The sequence below is a fragment of the Camponotus vicinus genome, unplaced genomic scaffold (assembly GCF_025532165.1).
Source record: "Camponotus vicinus isolate PSW18456_S1 unplaced genomic scaffold, iyCamVici1.0 SCAF_2, whole genome shotgun sequence".
In the NCBI taxonomy this organism is placed as follows: domain Eukaryota; kingdom Metazoa; phylum Arthropoda; class Insecta; order Hymenoptera; family Formicidae; genus Camponotus; species Camponotus vicinus.
In genome coordinates this window covers 5,172,231-5,193,133 of record NW_028141956.1, presented here as the reverse complement: position 1 = coordinate 5,193,133, position 20,903 = coordinate 5,172,231, and the positions used below count along the sequence as shown (strand labels likewise).

The window sequence follows — 20,903 nt, the reverse complement described above, 5'->3', positions numbered from 1 at the left end:
GGTGCCGCGCGATCGCAGTTACATATTTATATATATATATCTATCATGTATGTAGTGGCGCGCGCGCGCGCACTCGCACACTCGACAAGTTTGTATCTCGCGCGGGGCGCACACGTGTGTACATGTGTACGTAACGCGCGACACCTGTAACGAGCGACGCGTATGTATGTAACATATGTATAATCGGGTGCGTCACGTCCAACTGTCAAAAATTTCCGTGAATTTTTTTCTTTTTTTTTTTTAATAATTTTAATTCGACGCTCTTCGTCTTTAGAATGAGAAGAAAATGAATATTAGCTGTGTAACTGAAATATCGTTGCTAAAGCGGATACTCGAATCTTCTTCTTTATTTTAATCGATACTCGTGCTTGGGTTGAAGTACGGTACTTTTTTCACCTCGGATAGATGTCATTGCCCCGCATTCGCAGTGTCTCCGCGTGACTTTAGATCGCGATCGCTCGTACGTGCATACACACGAGCACGTTGAATTTTGCGGGTATCAACCGCCGACGCACCCGGATCGCACGAATACATACATACGCGCTAATTTAATCGTATAGTGTACACTATTTAGTACGTATGTCATACGCGTGCACATGTGCAGGAGCGAGATTCCCGCCGTTTCCGCGTGTGCGTGGTAGTCGGACACGTCGGACGGATCCCCGATATGACGCACATGTGCTAGACCCGAGGGGAGTGTGTTGGTGCGCGAGCGGGACGCCGGGCCGGTGATTGGTCGACGGGAATGCGTGCCGCTACGGCGTTCCGTGTTTCGTGTTTCCGCCGGAGAGCGCGCAGTGCGCGCAGTGCGCTCCCCACCGCGTGTGCGCCGTAGTGTGTAACCCCCGCGCGTCCGCCATCTTTGTCAAGTGGGTAACTTTTGTTGATTTGTGTGAAATGTGACGCCGTTGTCGCGAGATAATTGGTGATCGTGATTACGTATCCCAGTGCGTCGATACCCGGTGGATCTGTTTCCCGCGTCGTGTTGTGTGGATTTATCGATGGGATTGCCGTGTTCAGGTAACGTTCGCCCGCTGGGCATTGCGAGATCGCTGCGTGGAAAAACCACGCGAGTCGTCGTCGTCCGAGTCGTCCGAGTCGTCGTCCGAGTCGTTATCGTCGTCGCTCGACGCATACGGAGCCGGAGAGCGGTGCCGATACGGCCACTTGGCTCGAAAAAGCGAGCGTGAGAAAGAGCGAGAGAGAGAGCGTGAGCGAGGGAGAGGAGGAGAAAAAAAGACGGAGACATTCTTGTACGCGGTACACATACACATCGACGCGGCATAACATTCGCTCGTTTTTTCCTCGTTTCCCTTTGACGGATGACGGCAGGACGAGGCGCGAAGGGAGCGAGCGTTGCGAAAATCGCCCGCGTCCCCGACGCGAGCGCGACGACGCCGTCGTAACGCGCCCGGGACGGCACGTGAGGAGGCCCGCGACGAAACGGAGCCGAGAAGCGGCCCGTGTCTCCGCTCCAAGATGGCTGCCCGTCGCACGGGCCTCGACAGAGCCCGCCCGCTCGTCCGTCTCGGCCGCGTCGGATCACGCGCCGCCAGCGTCGACGCTCGAAGCTTCCTCGCGGCTCGCGGCGAGATCCGGGATGTTTCGCGTTCCACGGCGAACGGCATTCGACGGGCATCGCGCTGTCGTGGCTCGCGGCCCGTCGGGATAGGCACCGTCGGCGACGATCGTCGAGAGACGGGGAGAGTCGTACAACGGCTCGACGTCGTCGTCGTCGGCGCGCCGACGACGACGACGTCGGGAGCGGCCGGCGCGAATTACGATCATTCTGCTCGATTTTCAGTGTCCTCTCAAAATGGCTACCCGTCCGTCGGACGGCGGACACGCGGTAGCGAGCCGCACGAATTTTCTCCCGCGACCGTCGCCTTTATCGCGCTCCGTGATTTTCCATCGCGCGCGCCAAATTCGCGTTCTCGTCACGACCGATCGATCGCCCGTCCATCCGTCTGTCCGCCCGTCCGTCTGTCCCTCCGTCCGCCCGCCCGTTCGTTCGTTCGTCCATACATCCATCCGTCCGTACATTTTTGCCTTTCTTTCTCGCTCTTTTTTCCTTTTTTTTGTCCACCTTTTCGCGTTGCCTCGGTCATTCCGTCGAGGCGAACGCACGATGGTGTAAATGCACGCTTCTCGCGCGTGCACGCTTCGCCGAGCGACGGACGGCAGCAGTTAGACTCGTTCGCGACAAATCGCTCCTCGGGAGCGACGGCAGCGGCAGCTGGCTCGCTCTCTCTTTCTCTTTCTCTCTCTCTCTCTCTGTCTGTCTGTCTCTCCGTCTCCGTTTTTCTCCGCGTCTTCACCTTGCTATTGCCGTCGCTCGCTCGCCTGTTCGTTCGTTCGTTCGTTCGTTCCTTCGTTCGTTCGTTCATTCGTTCGCTCGCTCGTCGGGTGAGAGGGGCCCCGACAAACACGCGCAGCCGGTGGCCTCTCTTCGCCCTCGGCCCCATCGTCTTAACCGGACGAACGACGGACAAATAGACGGACGTGTTCGTTCAGCCGGTATTTCATTTCGCCTAATAAGATAGTAGCGAGCGCGAGCGGAGAAAGACGCGCGCGCGTGTCGCGGTATTAAGAGAGCGAAAAGCGCGCCCGTCATTCGTGTCCGCTCTCTTTTCTCCTCTCTCCGTCTGTCTTTCTTGTTTTACGCGACGATTAATCCTTGACTCGCCTATACTCGTGAGAATCGCGTCATTTTCCCGTTCGAAGCCGTGAGTACGAATGTGTTTGGTACGTTTGAAACTGGAAAGGCGTTCTACGCTCCGATTTACGTATCTCGCGCTGTCGCGAAATATGATGGTGATCATTATCGCGCGTTCGAAAACTCGTCGAAATTGTCACGAAAATTCCGTTACTCCTGCATAGACGTCGTTAGGGGTATATTCGAGAAACACGTGTAGCTGTAGCGGAGAAACACGTGGTTTTTGGAGTTACTTTGCTCGACGATAAATGTCAACGTCGTCGCGAAAACCTTTCTCGAGTCGAAAGAAGAGACACTCGTCAATGAGATATTAAAAGTTGCGCCGCGTAGTAAAGACGCGAGTACTATGGTATCTCTCATTGAAGCCACGATAAAGCCGCGACGATAAACGAGCAGCGTTCCATTGACGTTTCCGCGCGCAACACGCGAGGATCGCTTCTCTCGTTGCTTGACATGCGTTTTTAACCTTTGCACTTTGTGCCGTCCGTTTGAAAGGCTCCCAATTCTTCAGCCGCGTTTCTCCTTTCTAAATTGTATTTAATCTCCAAGATCTCTCTTTTATGTACACACGTGTACACGATGTGTATCGTAGAAAATGTAAAAAGAAACATCGTGGAACAATCGGATAAACAGACTCTAATTCCGACTAATGGTTGAAATCTTAATTAATGATTCGCGTTTTGCTTTTATAATAATTGTATATTAAAATAAATAGAGCGATAAAATTGAAATAATAGATAACTAGCGTTAATTGAAGGAGGAAACCTTGAAGTGCAAATGGTTATGAGTGCATCCCCGAATTACGTCATATTGCGTCATTCTTCCGGCCATAATTATATGAATCGTACAATTGATCTTTTTTTATTAGTCGAACTTTATTGTTTAATCACGTTTGTCGTGGAAAAAAAGGATTAAAGTTAAAAGCGATTTGTAAAAAAATATGTGTACAGTATGCATGTTTTAAAACAATCGAACTTTATTTTTTTGAATTTTATAAGTGAGAGATCAAGGATACATTGTTTTATTTAAATTTAATGTATTAAAAAGATATATATTTTTCCATTTGAGAAAATCGCTCTTGAATTTTTCAAAGAATATTATTCAAATTAACATTGGAGTTTCCAGGTTAGTCAACACATACACGTTTTCGCAATTCTCGGCGATTTTTGAAACATAGGAAGATTCCGTCTAGCAATAAATTATAACGTCTCGTCGTTTCGAGAATGACCGACAAGGCCGGATGTCGAAAGGCCTAACGAGGTTTTGGCGGGAAATCGTCGACTTGTTTCTGCAAGATGTTAGTTTCGAGAATAGAATGCACACGTGGTGAGAAAACTCGGTGGCGAGGATTTAGAATGAAGCCGGTTTTACGGGACGTCTTACGCTTTCTTTTTTTCACCCTTCTCACGACATTTGAGAGGGGAGGGGAGAGGGGAAGAATCACCGGCGTATTTATTATCACTGGCCTAGGTCAATTTCGTATCACAGCTGTCGCTTGATTCTCGTATAATTAATCCTTACTACGTTCGCCTGATTATACTATTGGAAACCATTGCTCTGTCGAGACTTTCACATCCATTGACATTATCCCCGATGTTTGATTTATGCCGCTTACTCGGAAATCTCTAAAAACCTGAGCTAAAATCTTTATCCATTACACGTGCGTAAAAATTTTATTATTAAATTTCATTTTATCATTATAATTTATTATTAAAAGTTATGACATTTTAGTTAAGAAAAAATTATTTATATTACAATTTAGTTTACAATTTTAGACACTTTTCGAGCGGCCTAATGACAAATATTGCATCTAAAATTTTGTACTTGGATTTGCATTTACGATGAAAAGAAAATTTTTTTGAGATTGCTATGCTTGTTAAACTAATCTAATCTCTTGTTAATACGTCTGTGCGATTTCTAGCGATCGAAGCGTATTGCGTACGAGATATGGAGATATTGCACGAAAACGGTGGGTGGTCTTTGTGTCTCTTCTCGAACAATGGATCTCGCGGCCGACCTATGGTCGAACTCTCCGCTACGCTTACCTGAGAATTACACTTCGTGTATCTTGCGCGCATTAAATAAGCGTCGTGTATACATATGCCATCGCGAGTGTTTAGGCGATCGATGCCGGGCGCATTGTTTCTCACGCTTCGATCACGACAGCCGCGAGAATCGAGACTAACAAGGGTCCTTCTCTGTTCGAGCTGCGAGTTTTTCAGTTCCGAAAGTTTAGCTATCAACAAGTGATTTTATCAACATGTTCTTAGAGGATTATATAAGAAAGTGTCTTTTTTGGTCTGGCAATCTTTGTTTTTTGAAAAGAGTCTTGCTGATTTAGTATATTTTTATTACAATAGCTGTTTTGAGATATTGCTTCTATTCTAATCTAAATCTTATCTTAGGATTAAGATGTGAGCATTTTGAGGAAAATAACAATAAGTATATCGTAGAAATATTTTTAAATTATTAAATAGGATAAATAGCAAAATTTATATTTTATCCTTGTGACATCTCAAGCATAAGTAATTAATAATTTTTAAGTTATTATAATTATTGCATAATAATTTAATAATTTATTTTATTTTATTAACGAAAAATTGGAATATTGAAAATAGAAAATTACAACAAGTGGCAATTTTCCTCCCTCGATTTTTATTAGGAAAAAATCCACTTTTTAAATCAAACAATCTGTGAAAGATGACTTGCCAAATTTGGGATACCTTGTATAATACTACATTACATCTTAGTTTCTTGGCAGGATTATCTCAGAAATCTCAATCGATATATCTAGTCCATTCTATTCTTGGGCCAATATTACATTCGCGCGACGAAAAGTTTGTCGGACGTACCGATTGGCTATTGGATACAGATTTTTTCGAATTCCCATAGGAATTCCGGGAATTCTCTATCCATATAGCCAATCACGATACGTTCGACAAATTTGACGTCGTACAGATATAACGTCAAGCTGATTCTTAAATTTTATTAGATTCAGATATTGCAATCCCAGATCTCGCCTTCAACGTGCGACCTAACTTAATACGCGTTTGCGAGCTGTTCGCGCATTGCGCAATATCGCTGTCAGATACAACGTGATTTTAAATATTTGTCCTGTAGAAGTGTGTGTGCGCCGGCACGCACGTACGTGACGTGCGTGCGTGCGTACGTGCGTATCTGCTTGCGGGTGTGTATCTCTCGCGCGCGCAAGAGAAAGTTCATCGCTCAGAGGAAAAGCGGACGATCGTTTCGCGAAGCGGAGTCGAAAATCGCGTGACCCAACTATAAGAATCGAACGTGTGTTGTAAAGCTAGCTTGTAGCGACGAACAAAGACGTGACGAATAAATCTTGGATTCCGAATCCCGGATATAATTCTGGCGAGTTCGAACTCTGAGTGTCGCGAGCACGCGAAGATAATCTTTACGTCTAATCCCGATGAGATGGAACGCGAGGTTCCATGGGAAATGGGAGTCTCGCAATTGAACGAATTGAATAAATTTGTAATTTGTAAAATTCATATTATAAAATTCGAAGCACGTAGCTGCGTCTAAAGTTGAGAATGATCAAATGATCAAATTATTCTATTACTGTCGCGTAAGCGCTTTATTTCATACGGCGAGATTCAATTGACATTAAATATAGTTTGTAGCATATTATTAAATATCAAATTTTCTGCAAAAATACGTATACAATACATCACAGTCACGCGTATTATATATATATATATATATCTCATTGGGTAGGACCTTTTACCGATACATGATAGCGAATAATTCAATCGACATGATATATGTGTAGTTCAACGGCTTTTTGTCGGTGTTAGAAAATGTCAGACTCGAATGACATACCAAGATTGTCTAGCACCGGCGACGAAAAAGTTTCCACGTATAATTTTTATAATTCCATTTGCTCTCTTTTCAGGGTCAGCGCAATAGCCCGCGGTGAGAACGTGAGAAGAGACGCTGAAGGCTAGCATCTAAGCCGAGAAACCGGAGAATTCGCAGCAGGATGTAAACATCGCTGCCGATTGTGACGTCGCCTATCGGCAGGAGGAGGAGGAGGAAGCACTGGCCGTGACTTCGTCGTCGTCGTCGTCGCCGTCCGCGCCGTTCGCGCCGCTGACGGAGACGCGATGGACGAGGTTGAGTCGCCCGAGACGTGGTCGGCCTGGTTTCTAGACGCGATTCGAAAGATCCGCAGCCAGAAACAGCGACCGAGCGTCGAACGAATATGCCACGCCATACGACAGCATCACAATTATCACGAGGAGGAGATCGCCGAGCATCTGGAGGTCGCCGTGAAGCGCGGCGATGTGCTGAAAATCTTCAACAAGGGCCAGTCCTCGTACAAGGACCCGGGCGGTTTGCAGTCCAAGACGCTCAAGGTTACCAAGTCGACGGACATCAGCAAGGTCATAGGCAAGGCTGTGCGCGAGCTCGGCGAGCGCGACGGCTCGAGCTTGAAGAACATCGAAAAGTACATCAGGCAAAGTCATACCGTCGAGGAGGAGGCCGAGGGCGATCTTAGGGTCGCGCTCAGGCTGTCCGCCAAGCGAGCGGTGGAACGAAACCTGGTAATCCAGGATGGCAAGCTCTTGCGACAACCCGACAGGCCGCCGTACGTCAAGAAGTTAACCGATGCCGCTCATGCGCCGCCCGCGGAGCCGCCCGCGCCCAAGGTGAGTCACTTGAACTGCTTATAAGTCGCGTAGCCGATGATGAGTCACTCTGGGAAGCGGGTCCTGTGACCCGTCGGAATTATCGACGGAGATCGGCGCGATTACAGTTTTGTAGTCTCGTATTGTCTTATCTTTTCTGACGACATAATCTCTTAGTCTCTTAGAAGATAAGAATTATTCTTGTCAACATTGGATAATATTAATTTTGATTTGATTTGATTGATTCTTTTTCTCTGTATAATACCTTGAAACTTTTAATAAAACTTTCGGTAGAATTGTGCTCTTTTAGTTAAAACTAAATAAGAGAATTGTAAGCTTTTGACATCGAAAGTCTAATCGATAATAACAGTTTAAAGTAAACGCTCAATAATAAGTCTATTAATTTAAATTTATATTTTCACATGCAACGTCTTTATCTTTGCTGTCGCTATTCGAGAAACAGTTGCGTGAGCGTTGTTAAACTAATGATATTTAAATTCGAGCGTGTTACGAAAACGACAGCGTTCGAATATTCTTAAATACTCGAGTGACATTATCGCTACGAGATAATTAATGAAAGCCAAGATTTTATTATCAGATTAATTCCTGCGGATTCGGAAGCGATCATTATTATTCCTTTGCGGTTCCGTGTCGAAGTAAACTCGACTCAGTATCTCGCAATAATTGATTCTCCGCATAATTATTTAAATCGTGAAACAGGAAGAAATGATGATCGACGAACTATAATCCTTGAAAGTCACGTAAGATTCCCTAACATAAATAATAAAAGTCTATTGCATCATAGGTGCTAAAATTAAAACGAGGCTAATATTGAGGAAAAAATATATAATTATTAATTTGTCGTACAGGATGTTTCCTTAGCGTGCGTTACTTACGTTATGCATCGCTTGGTTTACGCGCCGCTACGCGCAAATGAGAACGAGAGAGCCGGAAAAATATTACGCCAGGTCACGCTGTAGTGCCCACGTTCCGGCGAGGTTGGGAACGTCGGTTGGCGGTCGCTGGGACGGGACGGGACGGGACGGGAAGGGAAGGGAGGGGGAAGGGGGGTCGAGGAGAGAAGGTCGAGATCGCCGGGACGATCTGGGCTATCTCGACCGACTTCCGGCGTCTCGCGTCTCCCTCTTATTGATCCTTCCCCGCGGAATCGCGCTCCCTTTCTTTCTCCCTCCGGACGGCGAGCGCGAAAAATCCTCGTGAACGACCCCGGCGCCGACGCGGGTCCGCCGATCCGTCGCGCATCAGGTGGTGGACACCGGACACCCCCTGGCCGCGCCACGTCCGCTCGGCGTCCATTTTCCCGCGTTTTTTTTTTTATCCCGCGACCCGCCTCGCCGTTCCCGCTAATCGTCGGGCGCGAGGGCGATCGATCGTCCCACCGTGTAATGTTTTGCGAGAACGACCATTTTGAAAATTTATATATGTAGTATATATATGTGACTCCACATTGCGGTCGATTCTGTGATGCCCGCGTGAATATAGCTCGAGCACATAAAGACAAATAAACTAGTCGCAATAATAATATGAGTCAAGTGCCTCCTGAAGAGCGGGATTATTGATTCCTAATTAATTCGATAAAATGAGACTTTGTTTGCTGCCTGTTGTAGCCCCGGTATTTCCATTATGAATAAATTAATTATCCGAGAAGCATTGTAAAATTTATCTTGAAGATACACTCTTGATGCATTTATGTATCGTTTAAAAGATTGAAATATTTTCCACAAGTAAAATTAGGCAATTTTTTGTGATTTATAAAATTATGTTTAAATTAAAATTTACATTTAAATATTTAAATTAATTTACTTAGCTTTGAAATAATTTAAATTAATTTATTTAGCTGGGAAAATATGTATCGAAATTTTAGCAAAATATAATTAATAATATTATAGCATATAATAACACAGACAACGTAAAGAGATATAATTTTATGATAAGCAGCTTAAGATCTTATTAGAGACATTACGATTGCGTACAATTTTAGATAAAATAATTTTGTTATTTTACAATTAATTCAACTATATTATATACTATATCGATATTTGCGATACAGCGATAGCAGAGAGATCGCTCGGAGAATGACTTGTTTCGGAGTCTGTCTCGCACAACTTGGAGATGGCAGGAAATTAATGGGCGATGTTGGCGCGTGAAGCATTCGCGAATACACGCGTAAAGGTGCGATACAGCGAGTCGACCAATCGCGCAACAGGTCGCTGCTGGTACGGAGGCTGATCACCCGCATATCTCTTGTGCTTTCTCTCTAATTCACCATTGTCTTGGCTCTCACTAAAACAAAAATATTTTATTTTAATACAGTAAATTATTTATCTTTTACTAAATAATGTGTTTAAATATTTAAAGAAATTTTATTAAAAACTTCGTGAAAAATTAAAATTTTTATCTAAAGTTAAGAAAAAAAGATTCTTATTCAGAAGTAAAATATTTTTTCTTTATTTTTTATTTACTGGAATTACCATAATTTGTAGCGTATTATTGAATTTTTCTTTAAATGTTTTTAAAGAATCATATATTTCTTTTTAGCAACTTATGTAATATTTATATCTTGTTAAATATTATATGAATAATTTATTGGAATTCCAATATTGGAATTTTCTCAACATTTTAGAAAAATGTTTATTATAATATTTTTCAATTTATATAGAACTTTAGAGGACAAAAGTCTCTAAAACAGATAAAAAATCTTTCAACATATAGAAATTGAGATACATAACACATGAAGTATAATAAAGGAAAAACGTTTCTTTGAAACCGTTGTTGCATCGTTAGTGCAACGCTTTCTCACCCGCGCTCTTAATAAGATGCACCCCTCCGATGCATAAGAATACCGCCATCGAAATGAATAATTATGTTCCGCATCAGGACTCGTTCGTCTTTTGTATATGCTATACGTAACGGTATTAAGTCGTCAATACGCAAAAATTGCAGCTGGCGTGTGAAGATTTTGGAGAGAATATTTATTTAAATCATTTATTTTTCTAATATTTTAAATCATTTTACAATTTATATGAATGATTAAAAAAATTTTCAGTAATAATATCCTCTTATTAACGTACTATTAATATACTATTAATATATAAAGCTATTAATATAATAAATTTTACAGAGATTCTGATATTTTATATATATACATATATTTTATTTATATTTATATATTTTTTAATATTTATTTTACGTCAATTTTTCTGCTTATCTTTCGCAGATGCCGGCGCCACTACCGATATGCAAAGAGTGCCTCGGTGCCACGGTGGCTGGTAATAACAACAACACCAAACGCAACGAGAAACTGAGCAGGTGCAGCGTCTGTGGTGCAGCGTTGCACAATTCTTGCGCGCCCCCGGAACTATCGATACTTGTTGATCGAGGGATAACTTGGTCCTGTGATAACTGTTCGCCGATCTGCGCCGGTTGTCAGCTGGAACGAGAATCGCAAAATTACCTTGTCAAATGCTCCGGTTGCGTGAATTGTTATCATCCCGCCTGTCTCGACCCCGTCCTCGATAAGAAGAACAAGATGCCCTGGAAGTGTCGACACTGTCAAACGGCGCATACGCCGGTGAACAAGGATGACGGTAAGCGGGGCAAGGCGCAGGATGCGAATTCGTCCGACGACACACCGAGCGTGAGGAAGAGGCTCAGCAAGTTACGCGAAAATCGAAAGTAAGTGTGCGCGATTATGCGTGTATTTGCGATAATAAACTCTTTTGTACGTGCTTTTATAAATAATATTTTCAAACTCGAAGAATAAAATATGTAAATTGCATAATAATGCAAGATTTTGTACACTGATAATGGAATTAATGTATACATTGTTGATGGCCTGTTTTGCAGATCGATGGTATCCAGAAAATGCTTGGCAAACGCATATCCTGGCAAAAAGAGCGGTACGGGAGTGGCTCAGGTGGACAGCAGCACGGACGGTAATGCGGGTGTTGTCCCCCCTCGTCAACCACCTTTGACTTCCTTTCCTTTACCACAACCCCCCACCCCACTCGCAGGCCAGGGTAGGCTGCTCGAGGAAAAGAACGACAGGATCTCCAAGGAGAAGCAAAAGTTCTTTAGATTGAGTGCGTTTAACGCTGAGCACAGTAAATTGAAGCGGGTGGGGGGCGGTGATAAATCTAGGCCCTCGCGGAACATTAGCGCTAGGTCAACTCGGGGTGCTACCGCGAATTCGAAGAAAGTCGGAACGTCACGAATGTCTAGCAACAATAGCAGCAGCAGCAGCAGTAGCAGTAGTAGCGAAGCCGGTAATAATAGTAGCGAGAGTTCTGAGGGTAGCGACAGTAGCGATGAGGAGCAGGACGTAGACGAGGAGGATAATAGCTCGAGCGAGAGTAGCGATTCCTCCTTGTTGGACGAAAGCCAGGAGAGGAGACTCGAATCTCCCAAGACAAAGGCACTATTTATGTGTGACTTAAATGAGGACAAACCATGGGGTTTTGCCGCCGCCGCCGCCAAGCTAAATGTTGAGTCGCCATTCTTTAGCGGTATCACAAACACTTTTGGCGCACCTTTACCTAAACTTGATGTGAGCGACACTCCGACTTTTGGCTTGCACATACAACAACCCGCTGCTATCGCCAATTCGTCGGACAATAAAAAGAAAGACAAAAATGTCGCACAAACATCGGTTGGCTTTGCGAATACGGATAACAAAGTTAAGCCCGGGAGTGGTCAATTGAGGAGCCTTTTCGATGGCTTGAGTCACTTTTTTTCAGCACCTGCAAACAGCAGGGCAAGATCGGCCGGTGTACCGGCGCCAAATTACGCGCCAGACCGGAGGAAAAGGCCTAATACGAATGATACCTCTAAAACGAACAAAATCCCAAGGGGCACGCAAAGAAACAAACCGGATGATTTACCTAGCACGAGTAAACTCAAGGATCGAAAAAAGACTGAAATTCTCGCTGAGATATCGAGAGTACCGAAACCTGGTATCTTTGTACCTTCCGACGAGAGCGCGTTCAACTCGCTTAGCGAAAAATTACCGAGGATGACGCCTTCGGGTCTGGTGAAAACCGCGGTGAATAGTAAAAGGCACGAGCATGAGAGGAGAAAGTTGATGCGAGATGATGCGTCATCGCTCGTAAAATGCGCCGCCGCGGATTCGTCGTCACCGTCAGCGTCATCGTCGAGACACGAGCAACAGCACCAGCAATTGCGTAAGAAGCAAACTGCTGCGGACTCAAATATGCAGATACGCCACCCTGTGCCCGCCGTTGCGAAATCCTTAGACCTCGGCTCCGATCCCTCCGTCAAATCAAATCCCAACCTAAAATCCAATCCACGAGCCTGTACTAGCGCCACCACTACCAACACCACCACGACACCCCGCGCGACACCCTGCTCCACCAGGAAGGGTAAGAGTCTACCCCACCCGTTCACAAGTCCCTAACCTAAATAATGCACCCTAAAAAAACTCGCAATGAAGACTTCCTTCTAACCCAATCCTCGCTCACGACCACGTGGATGTGTTGGCGGTGTGGTGTGGTAGTGTGTGTGGTGTACGTGCGTCTGATGACCGTAACTTTTTTTTCAAGACAACATGATTGTTCCGATGACTTAGAGAAAAAACTGTAAAAGCTGTTTGGGGAAACATTTAATTATAATTTTTTATATAAATGATTGATTATAATAAATCATGAACAATCAGGTTTCTTGATAGGACGTTTATCTGCTACATGGTGTAAAACCAATGCTAACACACACAATATCAAGATATTTAATATAGTGTAGGAAAAAATGCAAGGATGTAATTGGGAGATGTACATCAACTGCAACGATTTATAAAAAACTCGTTTTCATTTGTTTTACACTGTGGATACTAATATGGTTATTGCATGTTGTTAATCATATTATTTGGCTCTGGCATTTTTTTCCTTTAATCCATGCTACATATATTTACAGAGATATTTGCTAAATCGAAAAATGTTAAGCCTACATTTGTTATTTTAAATTCAGTCGTTTTTCATTTTTTTCTTGTCAAAATACTTGTACATACAAGATGTGCAATTATAACTCTCATCCGCAAACGAATCATAAAAACATTTGCACAATTTTGTTTTAACCTCTCATTGTACATTGGATTACATGAATTTTATACATCAGTGCACAAGACAAATTCTGTCATTGCATTTCTGCAAGATAACTGACAAAAAAAAATTACAAAATTCTATTTTTCAAATAAATATTACTAATTATGACTGCGTCATACTTCACACAAAATGAAATTCGACGTCCTAGTGTAACGCTTAATCGGATAATACTTTAAATCGCGATTTATTCCCTGCTCTTCCTCTCCCTGTAAAAAAATGAGACCACAATTTCCAGGCACTGAAGAAATACTGGCACTGGGTGGCTTATCTTACACTCAGCCGCCCTTTTATATTATTCACACTGGAGCCTACCTGCTGCTGCTGACATTTAGCAGGCCCTTCTTACCTCTACTTCACGAAAAAAAAAAAAAGAGAAATTCCTGCCATCGAAGAGCCAACTTTGATACTCTGCCAACACATCCCTCAAATCTAACCCACAGCTTTGCTTTGAATACTACTCACATTATTAATCGGCAATCAAATTATTATTTGCACATTCCTTTGGCATATTACATATATTAGATTGCCCATGTCACCGTGCCATACTGTTCGATTAATTTTGCTTTTCCTATAATTTATATCTGTTTGATTTATATCGGTTGATTCCTCCAATGAAACACAACTAATGTCCCGTTTTGTCGACTAGTTTACCCAAATCAATATTTAAAACTCAAATCGGATAATATCAAATTATTTTCGTTTTTCGTGTAACATATCTCGTGTTTAAAAAGAAAGTTATCCATATATATTTCAAAATACTTTAAAGTTAATTTTAAAATATACGTACAAATGATGTATTCCACGTTAAATTCATGGCAAATTCTGACATTTCTCATTTACGAATTCGTCTGTCAGTTTCCTTTTACATGAAACACATAGTTTTCCCTATGTTTTTTCATACAACAAGCTATTGCAGTTGTAGGTGGCAGTGTCGTAAACATAAAATGCAATTAATCATATCAGTAATGAAATATGCAAAATTCAATTCTAATTATAACAAGTCTAAGAAGAACGGATTATTGAAAAACATTATTAAAATCCACAGGTTTATATGGTTTCGATTAATATTTATAATTAACTTTTCTTTTTTTTATAGAAGAACCAGTTGTACCGCAAACGTTGCCGCCAGGTGTTACGCAAAAGGACGTGGATCTAATCAAGGAGGCTCGTGAGAGGGCTCAGTTGACCGTTAGCAGCGACGAAAGCGAACAACCATTGTGCGTCAACACACCGAACGCGTCCGGCACCGCACCGCGCAATCCCGCCGCAATAGTATTTGGCCGCTATGAGGTGGAGACATGGTATTCGAGTCCGTTTCCTCAAGAATATGCGCGGTTGCCGAAGTTATTCTTTTGCGAATTCTGTCTTAAATATACGAAAAGTCGAGCCGTGTTGGATAGGCATATGGACAAATGTCAATGGAGGCATCCACCCGCTACCGAGATTTATAGGTGCAATGGATTGTCTGTATTCGAGGTACATGTTATAGTAATATAAGTTACTTATTTATTTACTTTTCTCATTTGATTGTGAAACTGACTGAGAATGTATTTTGATGTTCCAGATCGATGGTAACGTAAACAAGATATATTGTCAAAATTTGTGTCTGCTAGCAAAGTTATTTTTGGATCATAAGACTCTCTATTACGACGTAGAACCATTTCTCTTCTACGCCATGACGAAAAACGACAAATATGGTTGCCATTTGATCGGTTACTTCAGCAAGGAAAAACATTGTCCGGCTCAGAGGTACAACGTGTCCTGTATTATGACGCTACCGCAGTATCAGCGACAGGGTTTCGGCAGGTTTCTCATAGAGTTCAGTTATCTATTGTCCAAAGTCGAGGGCATACCGGGAACACCAGAGAAACCGCTCTCGGATCTCGGTCGAGTATCGTATCATTCTTTTTGGAAGAGTGTGGTGCTCGAATACCTGGATGCGCATCGAAATGCTGTTGACATCAAACTCGGTGACATTACAAAGATAACTGGCGTATCGGCGCATGACATCGCCACTGCGATGCAACTGCTCGGATTCATAAGATCGGTTCACTTGCCAGGCGACGGAAATATTAATAAGGTAGCTGTGGTAGTCGATTGGAGCAAGGTAGATGCTCACATGGCAAAAGTACGAAAAAGTTCTCGCATCAAATTGGACCCCGATTGCCTCAGATGGATACCATTGCTCACACAAATTCCTAATCCCTATCAGAGCCCAGAAGAAAGTGGTTCGGAAATATCTCCTACGGTAGAGCCTAAGCCCGTGCCAGCGGTCGTCGAAAAGATACAAAGAGTAAAAATAAAGAAGAAACCCAGGGGGAGAAGAACGAGCCAGAGGAGATTGACGCCTTTGAAACCGAAAACTTTGCAGAAGACTGCAACATCTCAGAAGTATGCGACCAAAGAGGAAAAGAATATTAAAGATACGAAGGAAGTTAAGGTGACGAAAGAATTGAGAGAGCCGAAGACATCTGTAAGGGAAACCCGTAATGCCGAAAGTGCGGAGAGTCGGAAAGACGCAGGAGCGGAAACTAAAAACGTAACATCTACACCGAGAAATTCGCGCACTGCTAGTTCGGCAAAAAATACTCCATCAACTCCACCGAAACCAGTGCAGATAATGACAATGTCGAGGAGAAGGATTAGACCACCCAAGACACTTATATCCGAATCGGTTATTACTCCTTTGAGAAAACGAAAACATTCCGAGAAGATTGAAATCGAAGAAGAGAAGCTGGAAGTCAGCAGTAGAAAAAGGACGCGAGAATCTCTGAGGGAAAAAGAAAAGGAAAAAGAGCGAGAAACGCAACGTGAGCGCGAAAAAGAAAAGGAGAAAGTGAAAGAAAAGGATAATAAAGTAAAGGAAAAAGAAAGTGCAAAAGAAACATCGGTAGAAACAAGGAAGACACCTCCCAAATTGGACTCGGCAGCTAGTCCACCCAAACCGGCGAAGAAGCAGTGTAAAGTGGACGATATTTTACTGAAGGTTACTAGCAGACAAACTAAATATTTGCAAGCGAAGGAAAAGAAAGCGCTGGAGGAGACGATACAATGTAATGGTAAAGAGGAAACGCGAGATGTCAAGAACTTGCCATTGTCCAGGCGGGGTAGAGGTAAAGCAACGGTGGAGGCTTTGAAGATGCCACAACTTACGCCAGAATCTCCGAGCGCGAAAAACCGAGCTGAGAGTCCTGTGATACCACCCCCCTCGTTATCTCCACCGCCTGAATCCGTAAAAAGCTCTCCGACTCGAAGTAAACAACCGTCCGTGCCCGAATCACCTCCTGCAAAGCACTTTAGTAACGGAGATAACAAAAGTGAAAACATGGAAGACAACGGATTGCCCGTTCCCACGGAAACGGAGGTGGTATCTGCGAGTCCCGGCGAATACGAGGGTGGCGATGAGGATGAAGGAGAGGAAGAAGAAACAGTCGCACCGACGCCTAAACTCGTGACGCAATCAGCCTCACCTGATACGGAAAACCCCGCGAAAGAATCATGCGAGAACGAAAAGACGGATAATAAGTTGCAGGAGAAGAACAACGATGAAAGTTCATCACAGAAAGCGGAATCGGATCCACCGCTAACAGTTGGCGACGATCAGATTGAAGAAACTTTAAACGAATGTGATAAAGACTTCGAAACTGACAAACGTCCTGTTTGCAGTCCGGAGACATCGAAATCAGTACCTGAACCAGTTGCTTCACCAAAAGAGGAAGAAGTCGAGAAATCGGAGAATATACCGGAAAAGGATAATCGTGATAGCCCTCCTAAAGAGAAGATCGTTTGCGAAACGTCGAAAGACGTCGCAAAAATCGATTTGTCGCGACCGAAAGTAGAACCTTCCCCCGTGGAGAAAAAAGACACATGCACTCTCGGTGCTAACACGGTGCTGACGTCAGATACCGAACCGCTTACGTTACAAGAGAAAACATTACCTACCGTGGAACATCAGGATACGACCTTACAATTACAGAGCCAGGGAGAGGAATTGAAACAGCACTCGCCTGAGAGTGGCAAGACAACACCGCATCTGGAGAATCCAGGTTCGGTGAAGAGAACACCGCCGTCACAACCGGACTTGCCATCTATGGGAGTTTATACGCCGGACTCTACAACTAATTCCGTGCACTCGCTGCATTACGGTCAGTGCGATCTGGACGTTAGTCAATTGGGCTTAGAATCGCCCACTTCTATAGCTAGTGATCTCGCATCGCAAAACAGCGTGGAAAGGCCGCCCAGCGCTTTACCATCGATTCCGCCACCTGTTAGCGTGCCTATCTCGGTACCTATGCAAATCGCAACATCGGTGACTTCAACACCAGTGCCACCGGTGAACATGCCGCCGCAGGTGCAGTACGCCGACTGTAGTTCAATATCGCAGCACACGCCGCCCGCGCACCATCCGGGGATTCATTCGATGCATCAATCGCAATCTCTTCAACAACCGCGCACTCCGCAATCGCACACTCCGCAGAGTATACCGACGCAGAGTCCGCAGCCGCTTCCGCAGAGCCACACGCCGCAACCGTTGCCGCAATCTCACACGCCGCAGAGTATACCGACGCAGAGTCCGCAACCGCTGCCGCAGAGCCATACGCCGCAGCCCTTGCCCCAATCGCACACGCCGCAACCGATGCAACTGTCGCTGACGCAGAATCAAAATATGGCGCATAATCAGTCTCAGCAAACGCAATCGCAACAACAGTCGCAGCAGCAGCAGCAACAATCTGCGCACCAACAACAGCAACAATCGCAACAACAACAGCAGCAGCCACCGCAACAGTCTCAATCGCATAGCAAACGAGCTAGCGGTTCGCAAACCACTCACAGATCCAGATCGACACAGCAGAGTAGCAGTAGGTCACATCGGGCCACTCCGCCGACGTCTCACGCTACGCAAGCTTCCCAACATAGTGTTGCGACGTCGCAGACCAGCCACAGCAGCAGTGTGACGCATGTTGCGGTGCCGCAATATCAACAGTCGCCATCATCGATGAGCGTGCCACCACCGCATCCACATTCGCACACTCCGCATGCCGCGCACTCGCACAATATGGCGGTGATTTCGCAGAGCAATTACATGGCGGTAGCAGGCTCGCAGGGCTTTCCTACGCAGAATACCTATGTGATCCAGCATCGAAGCGGTCGTTCCGGCGCACCGACTCCTTGCACTACCGCCACCAACTTTTACATACAAACCAGCGCGATGCCGCCGCATTCGCACACTCCAGCGCCGACGCCACTCTCCGCCTCCGGCGGCAGTCATCAAACTACCAACTCGTGCAGCCTGGCTAAGCTGCAGCAACTGACGAATGGTCTAGATATGATATCGCCCACGCCACCGCCGGCGATGAACCTTACGCCACCGCCGCCGATCCCGCATACCATGACACCGCCGCAAACATCGCGGCAGCTGCCAACGCCACCTCAAGTGCCGCTTGGCTATGCGAAGAATTATTACAACGTCAATACTGTACCTCCCGGCACACCCGGACCACCCAGTCGATCCGCCTCGCGATCGTCAGCGAACGCCAATATGCCGTCGCTCACGCAGCCGTATCCCAGCGAGAGTCTTTACCGACAGACTCTCGATCCAGGTGGCACTTGTCCGCAAATGCAGAGCGCAGCAAGCCGTGTCAGCCCGAATGTCGCTCTCAATACGAATCTCATGGCAGCCGCTCAGTATGGCTATCGCGTGGCGCAACCGGCTACCGGTTATATGAACCAAGCGGCGCAACTCGGCGGCTTCATGAATCAAGCGAGCCAGCTGCCAGTCGGCGTGGTAAATGTGCCGACATATCCGCAGGACCCGCATCAACAAAATCCGGCGGCAGTCTACACTACGTACCACGGCTACATCAACGGTGGTCTCATGCAACCCCTTAACAGCACCATGAGGCCACGCTAGCCGTCGCGCTCGTCGTCCCCCATCGTTACGTCAATCTCCCCCGACGTTCGACGGGTGAACAAAACTTCTTCACGCGACAAGTTAATGCTCTCTTCGATACGATCGCCGATGGGAACTCGACCTTCTACCACCATGTGATCGACGCTGTGAACTCTTATCTTCTCGATCACTCGTTGCTATTCTATCGATTCTGTCCGCCAGCCAGTCAGCTATAACTCTTTTTCTCTTTATACTGCCTCGTTTGCAACTTTCTTTTGTCAATTTAGGAAACATGAAATCTCTAAAAGAGAAGGTACTCATTTCTGCAATTTACTGACAAGAATGCTGCATTGACAGCGAGTCAGTGCGGTGATTTGCGAGAAAACTAAATACTTGAGTATAAACAGAATAGAATAAAAACATTCTGTTAGACGCAATCTCTTTGTCAGATTACAGATACAATTATATTTTATTTTTTATCGCATCTTGGTAAAATATATTCGCGAATAAAATGTATTAACTAAATGTATTATAAATATATGTATATATGTATGTATGTATGTATATATATATATATATATATATATATATATATATATATATATATATATATATATATATATACATACATACATATACATATATATGTATGTATATATGTATAAATTAATACATTAGAAATTACGTTATTACGCGAATATATATGCCCATATATATGTCCCATTTTTAACTCCAGATTTATTTTTAGAAAAGCAGAAGAAGGAGAAAGATAAGAAAGGAAGGTAATTAATATCCTCCCACTTCTTCTCTATTTATGTCCATCAACAACAGGACGTTTTTCTTCTACTTGAGAAAGGCTCGTATTAAACTGATTCTTAACTTGTCGACACAAAGATTGCACACAAGGTACAATTTAATCATAGTTATCTTCTTTCGAAAGCACGAGTTCGCGTAAACTTGTGCGTTTTAAATAAAAAGGAAAAAAAAGAAGAAGTAAAAACGTTATCTTGGGCGGATTTAATTTCAGTCGGCCAAGATACCGCTCTTTCTTTTCCTCATCCCTGATCGAAAGAGAGAAGAGTGAAAAAAATGCGGATACCTATTTTTAGTAGGGCATTCCTTTGCGAAACCGCAGCGGTGTTACGTTTTATGTATTTATATATATATATAAATATATATAAATATTTACGAATAAAAAATATTCTGTTTGATATTATCGATTGTTGAACGTTGTTGTTTATTTGGCACACTTGTACTTTACTGTATCATAAAGAAAAAAAAAGTAATTACACGTATCGCTATGATAATCCTCATTGTATTATTACGGAAATCGATTGATTGTCGCCTACATCATTGGTATTAAATCATCAATTTCGATCGTCAGCGTCATCGTTCGCATAATTTTTATCAATTGTTATTATTATTATTATTATATTATTATTATTAATCAATAATCTCATTACTACTATTATGACAAGTATGATGAAAAGCGTACACAAACACAC

General features: G+C 44.0%; 1 protein-coding gene across 6 annotated transcripts; it reads left to right on the top strand.

Annotated features, from left to right (window-relative positions):
* The first annotated feature begins 283 nt into the window (after positions 1-283).
* On the top strand, positions 284-20,614 carry Enok (histone acetyltransferase enoki mushroom). Of its 6 annotated transcripts, XR_014437005.1 has the most exons (7): positions 284-1,020; positions 6,639-7,395; positions 10,613-11,070; positions 11,242-12,773; positions 14,605-14,984; positions 15,073-20,304; positions 20,426-20,614. XR_014437005.1 is itself a non-coding variant. In XM_083090257.1 (6 exons), exons 2-6 carry the CDS (start codon positions 6,850-6,852, stop codon positions 19,417-19,419), a joined length of 7,065 nt encoding a protein of 2,354 aa, XP_082946383.1. In that variant the 5' UTR covers positions 284-1,020; positions 6,639-6,849; the 3' UTR covers positions 19,420-20,614. The 6 variants fall into 6 exon arrangements, 5 of the variants coding, with proteins under 5 accessions (XP_082946383.1, XP_082946380.1, XP_082946384.1 ...); XM_083090257.1 differs by having other exon boundaries at positions 11,242-12,575; positions 15,073-20,614; XM_083090254.1 differs by having other exon boundaries at positions 15,073-20,614.
* The last annotated feature ends 289 nt before the right edge of the window (positions 20,615-20,903 follow it).

Coding starts and splice junctions, on each gene's coding strand:
- Enok (XM_083090254.1), top strand. CDS start 6,850: ATGGACGAGGTTGAGTCGCCCGAGACGTGGTCGGCCTGGTTTCTAGAC. Junction 11,071..11,241: donor AAGTTACGCGAAAATCGAAA/GTAAGTGTGCGC, acceptor CCTGTTTTGCAG/ATCGATGGTATCCAGAAAAT. Junction 14,985..15,072: donor ATGGATTGTCTGTATTCGAG/GTACATGTTATA, acceptor TTGATGTTCCAG/ATCGATGGTAACGTAAACAA.